At 42.2% G+C, this 16614-nt stretch overlaps 1 protein-coding gene across 5 annotated transcripts in view; it reads right to left on the bottom strand.

Annotated features, from left to right (window-relative positions):
- ralgps1 (Ral GEF with PH domain and SH3 binding motif 1) overlaps positions 1–16614 on the bottom strand; it is a 726899-nt gene that overhangs the window by 526859 nt on the left and 183426 nt on the right. For all 5 annotated transcript variants that reach the window (XM_073052641.1, XM_073052645.1, XM_073052644.1 and 2 more), the window contains one exon: positions 5510–5637. In XM_073052641.1, the coding sequence (XP_072908742.1) occupies positions 5510–5566 (57 nt within the window). In that variant the 5' untranslated portion in view covers positions 5567–5637. The remainder of the gene's footprint in view (positions 1–5509; positions 5638–16614) is intronic.

Raw genomic sequence — 16614 nt, 5'->3', positions numbered from 1 at the left:
CACATAACGTCACCTCATCACCATCTCCTCTTCACATAACGTCACCTCATCACCATCTCCTCTTCACATAACGTCACCTCATCACCATCTCCTCTTCACATAACGTCACCTCATCACCATCTCCTCTTCACATAATGTCACCTCATCACCATCTCCTCTTCACATAACGTCACCTCATCACCATCTCCTCTTCACATAACGTCACCTCATCACCATCTCCTCTTCACATAACGTCACCTCATCACCATCTCCTCTTCACATAACGTCACCTCATCACCATCTCCTCTTCACATAACGTCACCTCATCACCATCTCATCACATAACGTCACCTCATCACCACCTTCTCTTCACATAATGTCACCTCATCACCATCTCCTCTTCACATAATGTCAACTCATCATCATCTCCTCCATATCGTAACGTCACCTCATCACCATCTCCTCTTCACAAAACATCACTTCATCATTTCCTCTTCACATAATGTCACCTCATCGCCATCTCCTCTTCACATTGTACCTCTCATCATTACCTTCTCCTGTTCTTCACTCCATTCCTCTGCACTTGCTTCCTCATCTTTTCCCCCTCAGTTGACTCAGAAGAAGAGGAAACAAATAATATCTCGTCGCTGCTGCTACAGAGAGTGGATTCACCACATCGAATTCAGAGATGCAACTGGTGGCATCAACAAGCCAGCACTTCCCTAGCACGAACAGCAGGCTGCAATCCTAATATACCAAGGTGTTGATTGAGAAGCAGAAGATGCTGCAAACACTCAGCAGGGTAGACCACATCAGTGTAAGGAGAAACAGCGCCAATGATTCATATCTCATAGAACAGTACAGGCCCTTCAGCCCTGATGTTTTGCCAATCTTTTAACCTATTCTAAGATCAATCTAACCCCTTCCTCCTACATAGCCCTCCATTTTTTTCTGTCATCTATGCACCTTTCTAAGAGGTCCTTAAATGCTCCTAATGTATTTGCTTCTAACAACACTAGCAAGATATTCCATGCACCCACCACTCTCTATTTAAAAAGTTTACCTCTCATACATCCCTATACTTTTCTCCAATCCCCTTAAAATTATGCCCTCTGTTATTAGCCATTTCCATTCTGGTGAATCGTCTCTCGCTAACCACTCTATCTATGCCTCTTATCATCATGTACACGTTGATGTAATCATGTTGACTCTCATCCTCCTTCACTCCAAAGAGACAAGTCCTCATTCCCTCAGCCTACCCTCATAAGCCATGCTCTCCAATCCAGACAACATCCCGGTAAATCTCCTCGGTAGCCTCTCTAAAGTTTCTTTAACTTTCCTGAGAAGAATCTTTGGCAGAGCATCAGAAGGAAGAAGAATTTCAACAAGATGATGGATTGCACTGAACGTACAAGACAGAAACTGTTCACTTGGCCCAATCAATCTAGGCTGGTACTTATGCTCCACTCCAACCTCCTCCAATCTAACTCTATGGGTATGACTCTCCTTTCCTTTCGATCTCATGTGTTAGTCTACTCAGTGCTATTCATTACAACCTCTCCCCTTGGCAAATCATACACACAAGAGATTGTGCAGATGCTGGAAATCCAGAGCAACACACACAAAATGCTGGAACTCAGAAGGTCCATGGAAAGGAATAAACAGTCGACATTTCAGCCGAGACCCTTCACCTGAAATGAAGATTCCCCATGGAACCACATTTTTTAATTTCTAACTATTCTTTGGGTTAAGAAAGTTCTTCTACCTGAGGGTTGAGCAGGGTGAGCTATGTTCAAGTTGACTTCACCACCTCAGTTCTGCATCCCTGATAGACTAGCCCACCCAAGCTCTGCTGACTGTCAGTACTGCTGATGGTTAACGAATGGATTGGTAACTACGTGGCAGAGCAGCAAGAGTGCGACGGGAATAAAAATCAAGAATCAACTTTATTTGCCATAAACATCTTACACATAGGAGGAATTTGCTGCTGTGCGTTGGTCAGCGTGCAACATGCAACAAAAATCAACAACATTCAACAATTATAAAAATTAAAGAATTGTATAAAAATAATGTTAGAAGTCAAAGTACAGATATGGAATTAAATATGCATAAATACATAAATGTCAGCTTGTATTTACAATGTAAACAGAATTACAAAAATGGTTTAAAGTGTCCACAGTGCAGCGATGGGGGCAACAGACAAAAGGGGTAGGGACCTAACTGGAATGGTTGATCAGATTAACTTCCTGGGGGAAAACAACTTTTAAGACGTTGTGAAGCTTTTTGTTGTGTGCTTTCCAGAAGAGGGCTTTTAGAAAAAGTGGTTTGCAGAGTGGGTATTGCCCGCAATAATCTTTCCTGCCCGCTCCTTTGTCCTGGACAGATATAAGTCCTGCAGGGGTGGTAGAAGAGGTTCATAATTGCACGGTTCACTTAGATACTGGTGCCATCAGCCAGTCAAAACTTGGAAGAAATCCAAACGATTTCTATTTCTGCCAGCGACTGTCTCCTTAATGCATTCTCTGCTAATAGAATTTTCAGCCCTTGAACTTCAACATCTGTACTGATGGTAAACAGAGACAGACTACTTCACACTTGGGTATGAGACAGTTCCCATTTGTTACTTCTACAATATACTAATCAGCAATGCTGTTAAAATACCAGTCAGGAATGTCACGGAGATGTGCAAAATACCATCAAGAGACATTTCCAGTCTTCAACATCAAGGCTTGTCTTACACTTGCATCTTTTATTTATTGAGGCACAGTATGGAATAGACCCCTCCACAGCTGTGTCACCAGCAACCCTCAATTTAACTCTAGCCTAATCATGGGACAATTTACAATGACCAATTCACCTACCAACTGGTAGGTCTTTGGACTGCGGGAGGAAACCAGAGCACCCAGAGGCAACCCAAGCAGTAACACCAGGGGAAAGAGGCCATTTGGGTGCAGGCTGGTTCAGACGGGTATAGTCTCATCAACCCCATTATCACAGAATGAATATTCAGAGTTCTTCTGTCATTTACTGTTTTTAACTTCAGATACCCAGCACCTGCAGTTTTCTCTAGTTATTTATTTTCCCTCTGCTTTTCTCTCTCACACATCAGTACATTTTGTTCTTATTCAGGATATGTGCTTCCTCCCCTGTAATCCCATTACCCCTCTGAAAATTATGGGAAGAAGGCAGGAGAATGGGGTTGAGAGGAATTTTTAAAAATTCAGCCATGATTGAAGGGCAGCACAGACTCGTTGGGCCGAATGGGCCTAATTCTGCTCCTATGTCTAATGGTCTTATATTCTGATAGTGATGCACACCCAACTCCAGCTGTCATGGGAAGGAAATGCTGGTCCTTAAAGGGAACAACAAAAGGAACTGCTATGTGTCACAAGAGGAGAGAGGAATGCAGGAACCTATCTCTTAAAAATGACAATTAAGCTCACCTCTGCTGGCAGTTCATCAACACTCACACCATCTTCTGAGAAAAGAAGTTTCTCTTTAAGCATTTCACATTTCACCCTTAGCCTATGACCTCTAGTTCTAGACTTGCCCAGCCTGAGGGGAAAAAGCCTGCTTGCATTTACCATATTTGTTCTCATAATTTTGCATTCCTTTATAAGATCTCCCTTCATTCTCCCACGCTACATGGACTGAAGTCCTAACGCATTCAACCTTTCCCAGTAACTCGGGTCCACAAGACCCAGCAACATCCTTGTAAAATTTCTCAGCACTCCTATTGATGTCTCATTTTATGTGGGTGATCAGAACTGCACACAATACTCCAAACTAGGCCTCACCAATGGCCTGCACAACTTCAACATAACATCCCACTCCTGTACTCTGTACTCAGTGAGTGTTGCCATAATGACAACCTCTCTCTCTCTCAATGTCAGCAAGACCAAGGAACTGACAGTAGACTTCAGGAGAGAGAAACCAGAGGTCCATGAGCCAGTAATCATCGGAGGATCAGAGGCAGAGAGGGTTAGCAACTTTAAACTCCTGAGGGTTATGATTACACAGGACCTGTCCTAACCCAACATGTAAATGCAATTGCAAAGAAAGCACAGTAGCACCTCTATAGGAGTCTGCGGTGACTTGGCATGTGTAGTGAAGAGTATATTGACTGGCTGCATCACAGCCTGATATGGAAACACCAATGACTTGAATGGAAAATCCTACAAAGGGTGGTGGATTCAGCCCAGTATATCACAGGTAAAGCCCTCACAACCAGTGAGTGCATCTACATGAAACGCTGTCATAGGAAAGCGCATCCATCATCAGAGATCCCCACCACCCAGGCCGTGCTCTTTTCTCACTACTGCCATCAGATAGAAAGTACAAGAGCCTCAGGACATTCACCTCCAGGTTCAAGAACAGCCACCAGTCTCTTGAACAAAAGGGGATGGCTACACTCACTTGCCCATCCTTTGATATGTTCCCACACCAATGAACTCACTTTATGGATTCTTCATCTTGTTATGTCATATTCTCATTATTTATTGCTATTTATTTATATCTGCATTTGCACAGTCTTCTGGTTGATCTTTCATTGATCCTGCTATCGCCACTATTCTATAGATTTGCTGAGAGTGCCCACAGAATAATGAATCTCAGGATTGTATGTGGTGACATACTGTATACGTACTGACAATAACATTCACTTTGAACTTTACTCTGAACTTTGATTTATGAAGGCCAATGTGTCCTAAGCTCTCTTTATGAACCTATCGACCTGTGATGCCACTTTCAAGAAATCATGGACCTGCATTCCCAGGTCCCTTTGTTCTACAGTGTACCTCAGAACTCGACCAGTTACTGTGGAAGTCGTACTCTGGTTTGACTTCCCAAAGTGCAACACCTCACAGGTGAATGAACTAAGTTCCATCTGCTGTTTTTCAGCCTGTTCTCCCAGGCGGACAAGATTCTGCTGCTAAGCTTTGGCAGCTTTCTTTGCTATCCATTACACCCCCCAACTTTGTGTCAGCTACAAATTTGCTGATTCAGTTGACCATATTATCACCTAAATCAGGGGTTCCCAACTTTTTTTATTGCCGTGGACCCCTACTATTAACCGAGGGGTCCGTGGACCCCAGGGTGGGAGTCCCTGATCTAAATCATTAATATAAACAACAATGGACCCAGCACCGATCCCTGCAACTCACTACCAGCCACAGGCCTCCAATCAGACAGACAACTATGATTCGATGAACAAACATTCAGATATTAGAATTATGGTCAAAATGAGCAAACATTAATATATTGGCTGTGCGTACTGTTAACACAAAGTATGTACTAATGTCACACATCTGAATATTGTATAATAACTCCTCTTAACCGTACAGGAGCCCATCGTGGGAAGATCAAATTTTACACAAAACTAGCCGTCAGTCTTAGTTATTTCACGTATCAGGTAGGTAGGTCCAAGGTGAAGGAAACACCTTTTCTCCCCAGGCTGAAAGAGATACCTGTATGGAGATAAGATTGTGGCGTTACAGCAAGCTGCATTGGCACATCACCATTAAGTGGTTACCTCTGGTGTAGCTGATGTGACCCTCAGATTGGCCATGAGGCCATTCCTCCTGTACATTCTGCACCTGCTTGTCGAGCAGTCCTTAGTTTTCCCTTAGCCGGTGACTACACATAATAGTCGGATAATCCCTGTGGAAGAGAAAAGAAACACTGGGTTAAAGCTCTGGGCCTGTACTCACCGGAATTCAGAAGAATGAGGGGCGAACGGTGAGGGACCTCGATAGAGACGATGTGGAGAGGATGTTTCCTATGCTGCAGGAATCTAAGACCAGAGGACACAGCCTCAGAATAGAGGGACATCCTTCTAGGACGGAAATGAGGAGGAGTTTCTTCCATCTCATCTCTGTCCTAAAAGGATGTCCCTCTATTCTGAGACTGTGTCCTCTGGTGAATGGTGAATCTGTGGAATTTGTTGCCACAGGCGGCTGTGGAGGCCAAATCCTTACGTATATTTAAGGCAGAGGTTGATAGATTCTTGATTGGTCAGGGCATGAAGGGATACGTGGAGAAGGCAGGAGACTGGGGCTGAGAGGGAAATTGGATTAGGCAAGGTGAAGTGATGGGGCAGACTCAATGGGCCAAATGGCCTAATTCTGCTCCCATGTCTTATGGTCTTATAAATAAAACCATCAGCAATTTGCATTTCAGACCTGATCATTCCAACACAGAAATTAATTACTGTATATGCCCTGTATCTGCCTCATACAAACACACAAATTAAAAACAGGACTGATCCACTTGGTCCATTGTGTCTGTGCCAATAGACCAGCATCACAATTTTACAGTTTTCTCTGTGTATGGACAATTCTGTTTGCTGCCTTTGGCAACTTCAGGCTATGGAAAGGAGCAGAGATTCAGATCAGTGTCAGGATTGTGCTGGATGCAACAACAAAAAAAAATAGCAGTCCGTACATGGTGAAGGCTTTCCAATGTTATCTGGGGACAGTTTTCCTGGTGCCACATTCCCTCCATGAATACCATGACAACTCAGAGCCTGGGCATCCTGCGGTGAGTGGTTCTTGTCCTGTCAGCCCAAAGCCTTTCCACCATCTGCAAGGCCCCACTCAGGCACGCTGTCCACTTACTAAGACAAGTGCAGCTCCAATGCATCATCCAACAAGGCAGCCACTTCAATAACGCCCATCCTTCCAGAACAAACGCTTGCTCCCTTCAACCACTGGGATTCAACATGCACCGCACTTCACCACGGAGGCATCTTTGACAGAACCTCACGAACCCTGAACTCAAGATCAGGAAGACTAGGGTAACTGGAATGTGGAACTTTACTCCCTCAGAGATTATAGCATCTCAACGTTAGATCCAAATATTGGAACATTCAAACTCAAGAAGAACATTCATTACAAAGAGGGCAGCAGTTCAAAACAACCATCACCTTTTCAAGGACAGTTAAAAGATGGGCAATAAATATTCAAACCTAATGAGAGAACTCAAAAACTTGTCGTAGAACACTTGGACAGTACTTCAGGTTATCACTAAATTGGGCTACTTTTTATTAAACAATGAGGGTTCACTGTCTGTTTCCGTCTACATTGTTACTGAAATAGTTAAAACAGGGACTATAATCCAGCTTTAAAAAAGAAAAATGGCCGGCAGGTAGCAACATTAAAAATTATCTCCCATCATTTCCCTTTTAAATGTAACACTAACCTTAGTGGAAAGTATACAAATATCTTAAAAGAATTTGCTTGCACAGTGTCCAAAATAGAAAATTCCTTTGGCGCTACTTAATCAGCTGTGCATTTTTACATCAAATGCAAAAATAAACTGCAGATATTGATAATTGTAAATTAATGTAAATGCGCAAAGTTACTAAAGGTGAAATCACATTGCAAGTTTAACTACTACAATCCTGATTTATACATTAATGCCACGATCTCCCACCAGCATGCCATGACAATGGTATTTCTACAAACTGGACACGGAGCCCCTGCTGGGATATGCAAATGTGCAGTATCATGACCCCTCTCATAATTTAGTTAGTGTTTCAAAATTTCAAAGTAACTTTATTTTTAAAATATGCACACATCACCATATACCATACGAGCTTGAAATTCGCTTTTTCTTGCCGGCATTTACAGGACAATAACAGTTATGACAAACTATACATAGATAAAGACTGACCAACAGCCAATGTGCAAAAGAAGAAAGATTATGCCCAGATTGCTTAAGGCCTTATAAAGCTGGATGGAGGGCCTTCAACCACCTTGTCCCATGGCTGAAAAACCCAGATTTATACATTCTGAAGCATGCTCTTCACATAGTTTGAGTGACTGAAAATGTACGATTGCAAACTGAAAATGGTGGTAGTACTCTGCAAGACAAGCAGCATCTGTGGAGAGTGAAACTAAACAGATGTTAATATTTCAGGTGGGTCAGCTTTCATTAGAAGGGGGAGATAAATCAGTTTCAAGTGGTTGCAGAGAAGGGGAAATATGGAGGGAATGTCCGTGATAGGATGGATGTCAAGAGACATTGAATCGGGGTTATGCCTATGACTGTGCAGGGTGGTTTGATCAACACCTTAGCAACATTTCAAAATGTGGTGGAAGTTTATGGCTGTGCTCAACCTGCCTCCAAAACTTGCCCATCTTCATTCGGTTTAGAAATTGTGCTGGACATAGAATTCTAAAGCACTAACCAGAGCACTTTTAACAATAACGGCAGAAAATGCTGGAAATATTCAGCAGGTCAGAACTATTCTAATAAAGGGTGTTCAACCTGAAACACTGACTCTGTTTCTCTTCCCGGAGATGCTGCCTGACCTGCTGAGTACTTCCAGCAAGTTCTGATTTCGCTGTAGGTTTTACTGTGTTACGGCGTATTCCTGAGTTAGGGTACAGAACAAATATCAAGTTCAGCAGCAGCCATTCTTCAGATTTGACTGTGGATCGCAGATGGGATTTAAGATCCAGCCCTGAACAATAGTTTTCCTGCAGCCGAGGACTGGAACTGATATCAAAACAGACCATACTGATTAACATTTATTTTGGGTGTCTGGAGTGTGGGTGCGAAGGAGGAGGTGTGAAACTATACGTAGTTCAGAGAAAGCTTTGTAGATATCTTGCAGCTATATAATTGTCCTGCTGTTACCTTTGATCAAAGGTAATAAAACACTTCTGTATCCTCTAGCTTCAGTATCTCTGAGTTTACAGACAGATCAGCCATGATCTCATTGAATGGCGGGGCAGGCTCGATGGGCCGGATGGCCTACTCCTGCTCCTATTTCTCATGTTCTCTCTGGTGACTTTATTCATGCTACTTCACAGAATCTGCGGTTCTTTTAACTTTTCAACTATTTACAATCCCTTCTTATGTTTCTACAATTCAGCATTTACCACCAAGTTTACAAAACAGCCTCAGTCTCTTTCAACTCTTTCAAGGAAATCCTCTTGCATTTGTACAGAGCCCTGGTGAGACCACACCTGGAGTATTGTGTACAGTTTTGGTCTCCAGGGTTAAGGAAGGACATCCTGGCTGTAGAGGAAGTGCAGCGTAGATTCACGAGGTTAATTCCTGGGATGTCTGGACTGTCTTATGCAGAGAGGTTAGAGAGACTGGGCTTGTACACGCTGGAATTAAGGAGATTGAGAGGGGATCTGATTGAAACATATAAGATTATTAAGGGATTGGACAAGATGGAGGCTGGAAATATGTTCCAGATGCTGGGAGAGTCCAGTACCAGAGGGCATGGTTTGAGAATAAGGTCATTTAGGACAGAGTTAAGGAAAAACTTCTTCTCCCAGAGAGTTGTGGGGGTCTGGAATGCATTGCCTCGGAAGGTAGTGGAGGCCAATTCTCTGGATGCTTTCAAGAAGGAGCTAAATAGGTATCTTATGGATAGGGGAATCAAGGGATATGGGGACAAGGCAGGAACCGGGTATTGATAAGGAATTGATCAGCCATGATCTCAAAATGGCGGTGCAGGCTCGAAGGGCCGAATGGTCTACTTCTGCACCTATTGTCTATTGTCTAACTGCATCATCGTATCTGTCCGCTTTTAGTCAATACATGATATTGCAAAACATTTCCGGCTTTGGCTGCTTTCAAATTGTCTCTGGAATTCCACTGGCTAGATTACAGATTATCACTCCACAAAAATACATTTACAAACTGACCTTCCATGAACGAACACAATCATGGAAGGAACGGGAACACACGAATAGGATCACAGAAATAAAGAGCAGAAACCAGCCCCTTGTCAGCTTGACCATGCTGACGATGAATGCATTGCTACGCTAATTTCAACTGCCCGTATTAAAACTGTATCCCTCTCCACTGTCCCTATTCAAGTACCCGCCGAGACACCTTTTAAACGTAGTATTTGCCTCCACCACTTCTTCCGGCAGCTCATTCCAGATGTTCATCACTCTCTGTTTGATAAACATACCCCCCAGATCGCCTTTAAACTCCTCCCCCCTCACCTTGCACGGTTAGCACCACACTTCACAGCAACATGTGAGATCGGGTTTGATTCCTTCTGCTGTCTGTAAGGAGTTGGTACAATCTCCCTGTAACCACATGGGTTTCCCCCGACACTCCAAAAGACAGATTAGGGTTAGTGAGTTGTGGGCATTCTATGTTGGCACCAGATGCGTGGCAACACTCGTGGGCTGCCCTCAGCACAAACCTCGCTGATTTGATTTGATGCAACAAGACATTTCACTCACGTTTCAAATAAAGCTGATCCTTTGAACTTGTGCCTTCTAATTCAGAGTTCCTTTGCCCCAGAACGACCATCCAAACTTTCAATTTTATCAACTACTTTAAGGTTCTCCCTCAATTTCCCATGTTCCAGTGAGAATAAACCGAGCCTATCCGATCTCTCCTCATAACCACCGCCCCGCCCCCGTTCCAGGCAACATTCCGTAGTGTGGCAACAAAACTGGAAAGATAAAGATTAGCTTTATTTGTCACGTGCACGTCAGAACATAGAGTGAAATGTGTCGTTTGAGTCAAGACCAACACAGTCTGAGGATTGTGCTGGGGGCAGCACGCAAGTGTCGGCAAACCTCCAGTAGCAGCATAGTATGCCCACAATGACCCCTCTGACTTTAGAATGCAGGAGGAAACCAGGCCACCTGGAGGAAACCCATGCAGTCACAGTGAGTACGTACAAACTTCTTACAGGCAGTCATAGAGTTATAGAGTCATAGAAAAGTACAGACAGAAACAGGCCCTTTGGCCCATCTAGTCCATGCCAACCCATTAAAACTTCCCTACTCCCATCAAGTTGCACCAGGACCATAGACCTCCATACCCCCACCATCCACATACCTATCCACACTTCTCTTAAACATTGAAATCGAGCTCACATGCACAGTTGCGCAAGCAGCTCATTCCACACTCTCACGACCCTCAGAGCGAAGAAGTTTCCCCTCATGTTCGCCTTAAACTTTTCACCTTTCACCCTTAACCTATGACTTCTACTTATAGTCCCACCCAATCTGAGAGGAAAAAGCCTGCTTGCATTTATCCTATCTGTACCCCACATAATTTTGTATACTTCAAATCGCGTCTCAGTCTTCTACGTTCCAAGGAATAAAGTCCTAACCTATTCAACCTTTCCTTATAACTCAGGACTTCCAGATCTGGTAACATCCTTGTAAATTTTCTCTGTACCCTTTCAACCTTATCTGCATCTTTCCTGTAGGTAGGTGACCAAAACTCCAAAATAGGACTCACCAATGTCTTCTACAACCTCAACATAGCATCCCATCTCCTGTACTCAATACTTTGATTGATGAAGGCCAATGTGCCAAAAGCTCTCTTTATGACCCTATTTACCTGTAACAGGAATTGAACTCCAATTGCAATTGCTGGCGCTGTGAAGTGTTATGCTAACCCCTACACACTACCACACTGCCCGTACTGAACACAATACTCTAAGCATGGCCTAACCAATGTTATGTACAACTGCACTCCTTACACTCAATAGCATTCTCACTATCCTATTCCCTTTCAGGGAGCTGTATTCTGCATCCAAAACTGTCTCTGTACATCTACGCTCTCAAGGTCCCCGCCATTTACTCTATATGTCTGATCGGAATTTGACTTCCCAAAATGCATTACCTCACACTTCTCTGGATTAAATTCTGCTCAGATTTCCAGCTGACCCATGAACCGAGGTATTCATAAATAATCTTCATTGCTATGACAGTAAACGAACTCATCATACCAACAGATTTCTGAACAAACCATGGACACTACCTCACATTTCATCGTCTTTTTGCACTACTCATTTAAGTTTTATATTTCTTGTTGTAATTGTTTACGTATTGCACTGTACTATTGCCGCAAAACAACAAACTCCATGGCATACAGTGTTTCTGTGATAATGAACCCGTTTCTGATTCTTAATTTCTCACCCTAGTTATTTATATATATTACAAAAAGACACGATTCCAGTATTGATCCTTGCAGTAGTCCACTTGTTAAACATTTTCAGACAGGAAACCACCCAGCCAGCATTGCCCTGTACCCCCTATTACCAAGCTAATTACGGATCCAGTTTGCGTCAAACCCCTGTGCCCTGAATCCAATCTACCTTTGTACTATGCAGAACCTTGTGAAGCACATAAGCACATTTACCACTCCACCTTCATTAATTTTCTTGGTTACCACCTCAAAAACCTCAGATCTGCTAAACAGGATCTCCCCTACACAAAACATGCCACCTCCTCCTCCATATCAGTCAAAGTCTTTGCCAGTGAATGCAGATCCTATCGCTGCGAATTGACTCTAACAAATGCACAGGTCACTGGCTCATTGCCTACACATGGCTATGGAGGTCAAGTCATTGGGTTAATTAAAGTAGAAGTTGATAAGGTTCTTGATTTGTAAGGGCGTCAAAGATCGTGGGAAGAAGACAGAATGGGCTGAGAAGGAAAATAAATCAGCCATGATGGAAAGGTGAAGCAGACGCAATGAGCCAAATGGTGTAGATCTGCTCCAACGTCCGATGGTTCTGTGGTCTGTGGTTTCCAGCTTTTTGCCTGCTGCCCTTTTTGAAGAGGGAGATATTGATTATCCTTCAAGTCTACTGGTACCTCACACATGGCCAATAAATCTCCAGAGCCTCAGCAACCTCCTCCACCAGACCCTGGGGATTTTTCCACCCCGATGTACTCCAACATTTCTAGCAGTTCCTCCCTCCTGATATGGATGTGTTCCAGCGTCCATGTACTTATCGCCAGTGAATACCAATGTGAGGAATCCATTTATAATCTCACTTCCATCCACTGATGTTACCTCTCTGATCCCCAAGAAACCTATTCCATCCTTGGCCACCCTCTTGCTTCTAATATACTTCTGAAAGGTTTTAAGGTTTAGGGATTTTTCCAAAGTGCTTTATGTTCATGTTGGGGAAGAAAAAACATTATGTGACGTGTGTGCAATTATTTCAACAGATAATGACTTTAATGCAACACTGCATGAGGTTAGCTCTCCATTTGATTTATATTTACTTAAATGTTTGCAAAATAGAAAGAAAGAAAGCAGGTTCATTGACATATGTCAATCAGTCACTGAATGAATTCAATACTGAACAGAAAACATTTTGAAGTGCCCAGGGAGACAATAGGAAAACCAATACCATTTGAATAGAATTCACTCTGCTGATGCCTCTTTAATTCATATGTTTTGGTTTTGCCCTAAAATTGAGAAGTTTTGGCGGGAAGTATTCCATACCTTCTCACAACTTTTTAGGGTCCAATTTGACCCAAATCCCCTTACTGCCTTGTTTGGTATTATTGCAAATTAAGATATAACTTTAAATACTCCTAACCTACAGGTTTTAGTTTTTACCTCTCTTTTAGCAAGGAGAGCAATCTTGCTTAAATGGAAGGAGTCTACCCCTCCTACACATCTTCAATGGCTACGCGATATTATGTCTTATTTAAATTTAGAGAAGATCCGCTGCTCAGTCTTAAATTCGAAACAATCTTTTTATGATATCTGGGGACCTTTCCTAAATTACTTTTCCAATTTATAAAGTTTTACAGTGCACAGACTTTTATGTATATTTCTATCTTCCCTTCTTAAGCAAATATGTTTTTTTCTAATTATCCATTATCATCCATCAGCTTTTTTCTTTGGTAGTTGGTAGGGGGTTGACTTTTTTTAATATAAAACATTTCTTTTATGATGTATGACCTATCTTTAAATTTTTGATTACAGAGTGGTATACCTTTATGTGATATGCTATAACATTTTGATCAATTTTATTACAATATATGAATGTACACAATTTATGTTGAGATGTATCAATATGTTGCACTCTGTAAATCTTGTTTTTTCTTCTGAATAAAAATATTGTAAAAAGAATGAATTCACATGTCATTTTAACAGGCAGGGTATTGCAGTATCAACCAGGGAGGTCAGTCAGTTTCTTGGGTGGTTATTGATAGCAGAAAATAAATCTGCCTAAGTAATCACAGAAAACCACAAGTTTGAGTGTGACTCATTTATTTTAAAAATTCCTATCTCAGTCATTGGTTTAGTTGAGAGCATGCCTATGGGTTCTTGATTAAGAAGAATTTTATCCAACAATATTTATTATTGTTGCACAAACTTTGCAAAAAGCTTCTTTTATCTTTCCAGGTCATGCTCTCTTCTCTTGCTGCTAACAAGGGGAAGGAGGCACAGGAACCTTGGGCCCCACACCTCCAGGTTCAGGAACAGTTATTACCCTACAACCATCAAGCTCTTCAACCAGTGTGGATAACTTCACCCACCTCAGCACTGAACTGATTCCACAACATATGGATGCACTTTCAGGAACTCTACAATTCAAGTTCTTAAGTAATCAATTAATTAGTTAATTGCTTTATTAATTGTTCTTTTTTGTGTTTGTAGAGTTTGTCTTCTTTTGCACAATGGTTGTTTCTCTGTCATGTTGTGAAGTTTTTCATTGATTCTTTTGTATTTCACTGTTCTACTGTGAATGTCCACAAAAGATTAATCTCAGGATTGTATATGGTGATGTATATGTACCTTGATAATAAATTTACTTTGAACTCTTAGCAACACTAATCAGCCTTGTCTTCGAAACGTGCCTTCTCCCCACAATATTGCATTTTATTTCCTTAAGAACTTGCCCTAAATAAAAATTTCTTATTTTAGCCAATTCTGGAGTCAAAACCTCCCCACCTTGACCACAGTCCCTGGAGTAACACTAACAGGTTATAGATCACCAAAACCAAAGGGTTTCGGCCCAAAGCGTCAACTGTACTTTTTTCCATAGATACTGCCTGTCCAGCATTTTGTGTGTGTTGCTCGGATTTCTAGCATCTGCAGATCTTCTCTTGTTTGTGAACAGATCATAGATATTAGTTTAACATGACAATATCACAACACAGCCAATCTTTCCATTTATATGATGAACAGAACTGTTTTATTCCCCCCCCCCCACCCAGAGAGTTTTATCACTGGAGGTCAGGGGTGGCCAATCTTGAAGGTCAACAAAATCACCTTCTCAGATATATCTACAGAACTGAAGATTTTTATATCAAATGCAGATGGACAATCTTAACCCTGGGAACGATTTTCATGGAACACTATTGCTAACCCTGTGCCAATATGTTTTATGAAGAACACGTTTACAATTTTTACACACGCGGCAAAATCACCACCGCACCCCCCCCCCCCTCCTTGCTGCAGACAGCAGAGAAAGCATTAATCCTACTCTCTGCTGTATTCACAGTTGAACTTGAACGTGCCAATGTCTAGAACAAAAGTGCCCTCTGCAGGAACTCCTCAGCAAATGAAACCTTCACCTTTTCATTTGAGGAGATTTCTTTCCTAGATTTCAGCATTTACCAATATAATTCACTTCAAACGCTGGGGAGTCCTTGTGCAGGTTTTCTGGAAAGTTCATTTGCAGGTTGAGTGCAATGTTAGCATTCATTTCAAGAGAACTAGAATATTAAGGCAAGGATATAATGTTGAGGCTTTATAAGGCATTGGTGAGGCCTCAGTGGGAGTATTGTGAGCAATTCTGGGCCCTTTATCTGAGAAAGGATGCACTGACATTGGAGAGGGTTCAAAGGAGGTTCACGAAAATGATTGAGAGGCTTATTATATGAGGAGCATTTGATGGCTCTGGGCCTGTACTCACTGCAATTCAGAAGAAAGGGGGAGGGGGGATCTCATTGAAACATTAAATGTTGAAAGGCATCGATAGAGTGGATGTGGAGAAGATGTTTCCTATGGTGGGGGAGTCTAAGACTAGAAGACAGCTTCAGAATAGAGGGACATCCATTTAGACAGAGATGAGCAGGAACTTTAGCCAGAGAGTGGTGAATCTGTGAAATTCATTGCCACAGGCGGCTGTGGAGGCCAAGTCAATTAAGGCAGAAGTTGATAGATTTTTAATTAGTCAAGGCGTTCAAAGTTAGGGGGGAAATGGGATTGCGAGGGATAATACATCAGCCATGATGGAATGATGGACAAGCTTGATGGGCCAAATGGCCTAATTCTGCTCTGATGTCTTATGGTCTTATATAGTTCTACAGTGAGTCTGCTTTGTGCCTCCTTGCTTGTATAGAGCTTGCAGTAGAAAATGTTTTTGGGATCATGTAGCCAAATCCAACAGGATTCTTGGGTTAATGTGACCCATTGTTATTTGTCTGGTAGAGGAGAGAGAGCTTGAATCTGTACATCTGGTGGTCCAAATAGGTGCATCTATTGATCACCACCTTGTGTATCAACCTTGTTGTATCTTGCTTATAACTTTGATTTTTGGCACCTTACTTGTCTTTGACAAGTTAGCATCTATTTGGTGTTGACGCACAGATCTCATGCAGCATGGTCGCATAGCGATTAGCATAACGCTACTCCAAGGATCTGTTCTGGGTCCAACACATAAATACAAGTATGAAGAAAGCATGGTAGCATCTCCCCTTTCTTAGGATTTTGTGAAGATTTGGCATGATATCTGAAACTTTGACAAACTTCTATAGATATGTAGAGTATATTGACTGGTTGCGTCACAGCCTGGTATGGAAACACCAATACCCTTGAATGGAAAATCCTAAAAAAAGTAGTGGATACGGCCCATCACGAATAAAGCCCTCCCCACCATTGAGC

Source organism: Hemitrygon akajei, chromosome 7 (assembly GCF_048418815.1).
Source record: "Hemitrygon akajei chromosome 7, sHemAka1.3, whole genome shotgun sequence".
In the NCBI taxonomy this organism is placed as follows: domain Eukaryota; kingdom Metazoa; phylum Chordata; class Chondrichthyes; order Myliobatiformes; family Dasyatidae; genus Hemitrygon; species Hemitrygon akajei.
This window is presented reverse-complemented; position numbering and strand designations above follow the sequence as displayed.